Consider the following 7,197-nt stretch of genomic DNA (forward strand, 5'->3'; position numbering starts at 1 on the left):
ACCGGAAGATGACTTTTATTTAAAGCCAAGCAGAGTAGGCGGACGACCGAAACATTTTGAGATTGCTCTTAGATAAGTTGTCTTCCTTTCAAAAAAAAAATCAAAAATCTTCTAAAATTCGGGTAAAATTTAAGGTGTTCTTATACTGTGGTGCCTAAACATTGGTGATACCGCAATATGTTTACTTTGGTTAACATTTGTTGTTAGCTTGTTGTTTGAATATATACGCAAAATTTCTAAATAAAGAACTGTCTTTAATTAGTTAGAAATCCCAAAATAGTTAAATCCGTTATTTTCATATTCTTTATTCAAAAATTTAAAATAATTATAAAAAAGAAGATGAGGTATAATTGCCAATGAGACAACTCTCCGCAATAGACCAAACGACACCAAAATTAACAACTATAGGCCACCGTACGGTCTTCAACAATGAGCACAGCCCATATTGCATAGTCAGCTTTTAAAGGCCCCGAAATGACAAATGTAAAACAATTCAAACAAGAAAACTAACGGCCTAATTTATATACAAAAAAATGAACGAAAAACACATGTTACGCATCAACATACGACAACCACTGAATTACAGGCTCCTGACTTTGAACAGGCACATACATACAGAATGTGGCTGGGTTAAACATGTTAGCGGATTCCCATCCCTCCCCTAACCTTGGACAGTGGTGTAGCAGTACAGCATAATATGTTTCTTAATAATAGTAAGAGACTTGTCATATTTCATTCTCGTTTATTGTTTCACTTTTTGTCATTAGTTTTTTTTTATACAGATTATCATATGGTATGTATTTGCTCATTATTGAAGATCATATGTTGAACCATAGTTGATTGCGTCCTCGTCTGTTGGTCTCTGGTTGATATTTTCTGATTGGCATTAATACCACATCCGTTTTTTTCTGATATATTTCAAAGGACAGATCTATAAGTTGCAGAAAACTTACTTATGTTGAGGTGAAAGGACGACTTTCTTTTAGTGTGTGTGTAGGCAATACATATAGTAAAGGTGCCTTCAAATGTTTAGAGGGCGGTATGAAGCTGAGATTTGACAAGGGTAGGATTTTCATTTATTTGTTCGGATGGTTCAAACACAAGATGCATCCGAGTATTTTAACTTTTACCGTATCCTAGAAGTGGACTAGACGTCATGGTAACCCGTTTATTAATTGCTTGATTATTTTCAAATCTGATATCAAAATATTAAAAAAATTCGTCATTAATTGAGATCAAAGCCAAGTAATATTTTGTTCCGTTTACGCCAATTTCAACAACAGGATTAAAGATGTACTTAATTATCTGGTGACAGCTTATTTACCTTAGTGGACAATTATGTTGGTCCTGTTTTCGGAAAGTTTATATCCTCTAGATGTTTTGTCGACATTCGTGTTACCCAGCAAGGAATTACTCCGATTTATAGTCTGAAACACAGGATGACGTTGTAAAAACTGGTACATGAACCATATTAATAAAAAAAAAAAGGAGATGTGGCATGATGATTTACCAGTAGAGAATTGCAGAGAATCCACTAAATAATGCAGTCGGACAAGTCAATAAAAAAAAATGTAGATGAATGAATAAAGGGAAACAAGAATGGCACAGATAATATCAATCCCATGTTACAGCCGATTTTAATGAGTGTGTAGGAAAATGTAATATCTTTGATTAGCTCGCTTGCTAGCTGAACCGTGAGTTCATTGTTAGGTAAGGTAAACTACCCCCTTTTAAGATTAGACTAGATCGACAAATAACCAATCTATCTGTCTGTAGGACTAAGTTACTTCGAAAGAAGGGTAGTAAACCTTACCTAACAATGACTTCACGGTTCAGCTAGCAAGCAAGCTAACCAAAGAAATTACCTTTAGCTACACACTCATTGAAATCGGCTGTAAACTCAACACGGAAAACTCAACACTGTTAAATTTTCAGAGAGTGTGTGTCTTGATTGCTGTTCTTCATCTAACAACATTTTTATAACACAATAAATGAAAAAACACTGTTTACAAGTTAATGACAAATACGTAACAACTTATTGGCCGTCATCAAACATAAAAGGAAGCCGATTACAAAGAATCATAAAAAAAAAAGCTATGCGGCGGCGCTGCTGTCATACTTCGACGTCATAAAGATCACCAATGCCAACGTTATTGTCGAAGTATCGGTAATACACTGCAGCGGTTTTTTTTCTGAAGACTAAAAACTATTTCTATTCAGCTTTTTGGAAGATTCGAAAAATCAAAAGATAAGTCTGGTGAGTTCACTTTATTTAACTTTTTCAATTCATGTGTTTTTCATCCAGTTATTTATCAAAAAAACAACTTTAAAACTAAAAACCCGTATTCAAGAAATCATGGTATGATCTGACAGTATTTTATCACTGGTGCTTTACTTTCCGTAAAAACGTTTTAGGTTTTGATAAAGAATTCATGTTGCCTCAACAATTGATATATGTGTTTTGATGATAGTGTTATTGCTATATGCAAAAGTTTGGAATACAAAATATTGATAGAACAAAAACCGAAAAGACCGAAAATTGAATAACAGAAACGATCAAGTTCGGTGAATGATTGCATTAGCGATGCAATAATTTAAACCCACCTAAAAAAAACTCTTCAATGTATATACATGTTTTCAGGTATAACTATGAATGTATAAAAGTAAAACCATTCTTAATCCAGCAGATTCCAAAATTAAATTAAAAAAAAGGGGGAAAAAGGGGGAGGGATGTTTCATAGAAATTTCATATTACATTAACTAACAGCTGGTTCAACATTAATAGGTTTATAATGGCTATGTCCAATCAAGAAAAAGAAAAGGACCCCATGTCTGGCTTTTGTGAGGCCATATTAAGTACAGCTGAATTTGAATGTTCGCTTGAAGACATTCTAGACAAGAAGGCAGCTGAGGCAAAGAGAGCAGTTTGGAAAATGGAAATAAGTATGTCATAGTTACAGATTCTAATCTAATGTGGACAAGCAGGTCAATTGTCCAATAAATATATTCCTTTTGATTCTGTCATTGTATTTAAACCTGCATCTTTTTCTCAGTTTTGTTAAGTGTTTCCTGTTGTATTTGACTACGTTTGATAGTGCTTTTTTTCAAATTTAAGCTGGAAATTTCACAATGACTGAAAAACCTGCAAATATCTAGAGGTCAATCTACGACTTTCAATAGCAGAGAAAGGTCGTATACAATATCACGAATATGTGTCGCTCAAATTCGCTAAAATATGTATTCGATCTTCCAACAAGAGCGTAACAAAAAAAGTTACATATGAACGGTTATACTATTTCTGTTGAGAATAATTTCATTCCCCATCTTCATTTTTTCGTTTAAGATTGATTATGATATTCATAATGTAAACAGCACATTTTCCTCATTTAAATATTCATTTGATTTATTTAAACAGAAAGAGAAAATAAGGAAGAGAAGAGATTAGAAAAAGATGAAAGTATGAATAGAGAAGAATAGAACCCAAAATTGGGTTTGGATATATCAACAGAGCAGAGATCAGAAAAAGATAAAAGTATAAATATAGAAGAAATGGAACCAGAAATGGGTGTGGATATACCAACACAGCAAAGACGGGGTAATGTTTTTATTGATATGTTTTGTCCAGATATAACTATTACGTTTGCTGGTTGTATATACTTATATGAAAGTTTATCTGGCTGTTTATAAAAATACGAATATGTGGTATGATTGCCAATGAGACGACTTTCCACAAGAAACTAAATGGCAAGAAAAACAATTTTAAACTGTATGTCACCGTACGACCTTTAATAATGAGTAAAACCCATACTACTTAATCAGTGTATCCATTGTGAAAGTTTATCAAATTTTCGTCAACGAAAATAACAAGTCTGGATAAAAAAAGAAGATACGGTATCATATTATCTCAAATGAAAGTTCTCATTCTTAACTCTGTTAAAATTACTGGAACTAATGGAACAAAATGCCGAGAGAAAATGCAAGTAATGTGAATATCTTTTTCTTTCTAGAAATGATAATAACAAAGCCGATCCACGTGCAGAGAATGGGAGAGAACCCGTTAAAGAATGCCGTCGGACATGCTATTAAGGTACAATAGAACATTAAGGGAACACGAGTATGGGGTTGATGTTAATAATTATCCAATTTTATACTATTAGAGGAACAGTGCTTTCATTGCTGTTCTTCATATTCACAGTGAGATGATGGTCAATGGGTCAATATACTCAAATTGAAATCAAGACAAAAAAAGACATTTTTCCTTTAAACGAAAAGTAAGCTTGAAAGTTTCTAAGTATATACTATACCCTTCTGATTTGGCTTTGTTTAAACCTGCCAAAATCTATCATTTTTTAAATGGTAAAAGTTGAGGTTATTCCATTTGGCCAAAAGATTGATTTTTGTGTGTTTATATGCTAGTTGGTTTCTGGTGCTTTTAATGAAAATCAACGGATTTTGAAGGGAAATTTTAAGTATGTCATAAATCTTGATAAAAAAACAACTTGTTTTAAATTTAAAACAGCTTTTTTGTCTTTTTGAAAATGAATATAATTAAGCTCTTTTTTAAACATATTTGAAAGATATCTGAAATAAGGTATCCAAATTTTCACAACGTTTTCAATATTATTATTTTTGTGTGTGTTGCATTATTAGATATATACATGTTGGACAATCATTATAGGATCCTGTCCAGAATTCTGAATCTAAAGGATCAATTGATGACAAAGAAACGATAAAGGACGAAAAGAAAAGGATAAGAGAAATCATGAAAGGAGAAAAATTAATGGAGAAAAAAGCCAAAGAAGAAGAAAAGAATGTTAAGGCACAATACAAAGCAATCGACAAGGGCATTAAAAAATACTCAAAAGATGTCAAATCGTCATGGAAGAAGGAAGAAAAGAGGAAAGCACAGATGAAAAAGATGGGTGAAAATGCACAAAGGATGTTGGAAAAAGGTATTTCATAAATATGTCTACCTTCTCCAGTCTTTTCCAGACTTCCTTAACGAATTTTGAAGAAGGTGGACATATTACAGCCGATTTCATTGAGTGTGTAGGCAAAGGTATTATCTTTGGTTAGCATTTTTGTTAGCTAAACCGTGAAGTCATTATTATATCAGGTATACTTCACTTCTTTCGAAGTAGCCTATTCAAACAGACAGATAGATTGGTCATCTGTTGGACTAGTCTACTATTTAAGGAGGGTAGTTTACCTAACCTAATGACTTCACGGTTCGGTTGGCCTGCAAGCTCAGCAAAGATATTATCTTTGCCTACACACTTAATGATATCGGCTGTAATATGTCCACCTTCTTCAGTCTTTTCCTGACTTCCTTAACGAATATGTATGGTTGTCAGTGACGTTCTGGAATCAACCAACACGTGCAATGATGAAAAACAATAAGAGAATTGAACAAACTTATTCAATTATTATATTTCACATTTTTAGGATCTTATTTATAGAAATTATTTGGTTAATTCTGATTAACAAGCACTTATAAAATTCAGGAAGAGTTTGTCTTACATTAAAAAATGCAATTTATTTGGTATGACTTGATATTTTTGGTTAAAAGAGAGCAAAAAGCTTCAAAGTGTTAATACACAAATTTCGAATCAACACTGCAAAAAGAAAGATTGCATTGAATTAAAAAACCTTCTACATCTATGTTTATGCTTACAGAAATGAGGAAGATCGAAAAAGAAAGATCAAAAGACGAAAAGAAGAAACTAATCCAAGCTATTGATGATGCTCAGGAAAAACAAAATGATTTGAAAATAGTTATTACAAATGAGGAGACAGAGAAAAATGGAGAAGAAAACAAGAAAACGGACCAAACTATCAATGTTGATGGGGAAACACAAAATGATTCACAGAAGAAACAGACAGAGGCAGGGTTGATTAAAGAAAAGAGAACTAGCTGCGATGTCATTGAAATGAATGAAAGAAAAGAAAACGGCAAAAAAGACGCAAAAGACATTGAAATGAATACCAATAATGTCGGAAAGAAAACTACATTTGCTGCAAGAATCAGTGGATTCTTCCGATCCTTGTCGTGTATCAAAAGACAAAAGAAAAGCAAAGATGTGTGTTGATGAACTGTTGTTATTCAATTTTAATTTACTTTCGTTGTTTTCATAAATCAATTTTATTGTATTTTCGTTGTTTTCATAATAAAAAAACAAAATCAATGTTTTTAGCCTTGAAAAAACCTGTTTTATTAACCGACATAAATTGAGCTTTGGTCTAGAACTGCGAATATACACTTATTTCGGTACTTTGTGTCTTTTTTGTTTTGTTTTGCTAGTTTTTTGCTGTTCTCGTTGACCTTAAAAGTCAATCCCTTTCCAAGCTGTCTTCTGTTGATTAACATGTTTTTTATTTATCAAATGACGTCTTATCACTGTTTGTATTTTTTTTTCTAAATGAGAAGCCAAGATCAAGAGTTTATTACTGGAAGTAATTTAGTTATGGATGATCTGTTAGTAACAACTAGTTCTCTTAGTAAGGTATAAGTGGATAATCCCGATGAATGACAGTTTGTGTGCCGTCTATTTCACGTGTGAAATTGACGGTTTTTATTTCACTGGGAAATAAACGTTAATCATTGCAACCAAAAAGTCTATGCAATGTAATAAATGTATCAATCGGTCAGGAACATTGTTAGTGGCTTTATTATGTTCGGTGCATGTGATGTGTCCTTTGACCGAAGAATTTGGTCCAGACGACAGATAAATATTCTCCGTTTAAGCCATAAGAAGCATGTTTAGATTCGGAGCAGTTTAGAGCAATTTAGACTTTCCGTGTTGTCCTGTGACATATTAACCACTGACGAGATTCATCAGAGCAATTTAGACTTTCCGTGTTGTCATGTGACATATTATTATTAACCACTGACATATTAACCACTGACGAGATTCATCAGAGCAATTTAGACTTTCCGTGTTGTCATGTGACATATTATTATTAACCACTGACATATTAACCACTGACGAGATTCATCAGAGCAATTTAGACTTTCCGTGTTGTAATGTGACATATTAACCACTGACAAGATTCATCAGAGCAATTTAGACTTTCCGTGTTGTAATGTGACATATTCACCACTGACGAGATTCATCAGAGCAATTTAGACTTTCCGTGTTGTCCTGTGACATATTAACCACTGACGAGATTCATCAGAGCAATTTAGACTTTCCGTGT

General features: G+C 33.0%; 1 protein-coding gene across 1 annotated transcript; it reads left to right on the forward strand.

Annotated features, from left to right (window-relative positions):
• The first annotated feature begins 2,152 nt into the window (after positions 1-2,152).
• LOC143066833 (uncharacterized) lies at positions 2,153-6,089 on the forward strand. Its single transcript, XM_076239644.1, has 6 exons — positions 2,153-2,257; positions 2,786-2,943; positions 3,416-3,595; positions 4,008-4,087; positions 4,679-4,952; positions 5,677-6,089. Exons 3-6 carry the CDS (start codon positions 3,550-3,552, stop codon positions 6,087-6,089), a joined length of 813 nt encoding a protein of 270 aa, XP_076095759.1. The 5' UTR covers positions 2,153-2,257; positions 2,786-2,943; positions 3,416-3,549.
• The last annotated feature ends 1,108 nt before the right edge of the window (positions 6,090-7,197 follow it).

Source organism: Mytilus galloprovincialis, chromosome 3 (genome assembly GCF_965363235.1).
Source record: "Mytilus galloprovincialis chromosome 3, xbMytGall1.hap1.1, whole genome shotgun sequence".
NCBI classification, from domain to species: domain Eukaryota; kingdom Metazoa; phylum Mollusca; class Bivalvia; order Mytilida; family Mytilidae; genus Mytilus; species Mytilus galloprovincialis.

Bases quoted from the DNA above. Each gene is read 5' to 3' on its own strand.
- LOC143066833 (XM_076239644.1), top strand. From the start codon at position 3,550: ATGGAACCAGAAATGGGTGTGGATATACCAACACAGCAAAGACGGG. The intron at 3,596-4,007 runs GTAATGTTTTTA...TTTTCTTTCTAG, and splicing joins ACCAACACAGCAAAGACGGG to AAATGATAATAACAAAGCCG. The intron at 4,088-4,678 runs GTACAATAGAAC...CAATCATTATAG, and splicing joins CCGTCGGACATGCTATTAAG to GATCCTGTCCAGAATTCTGA.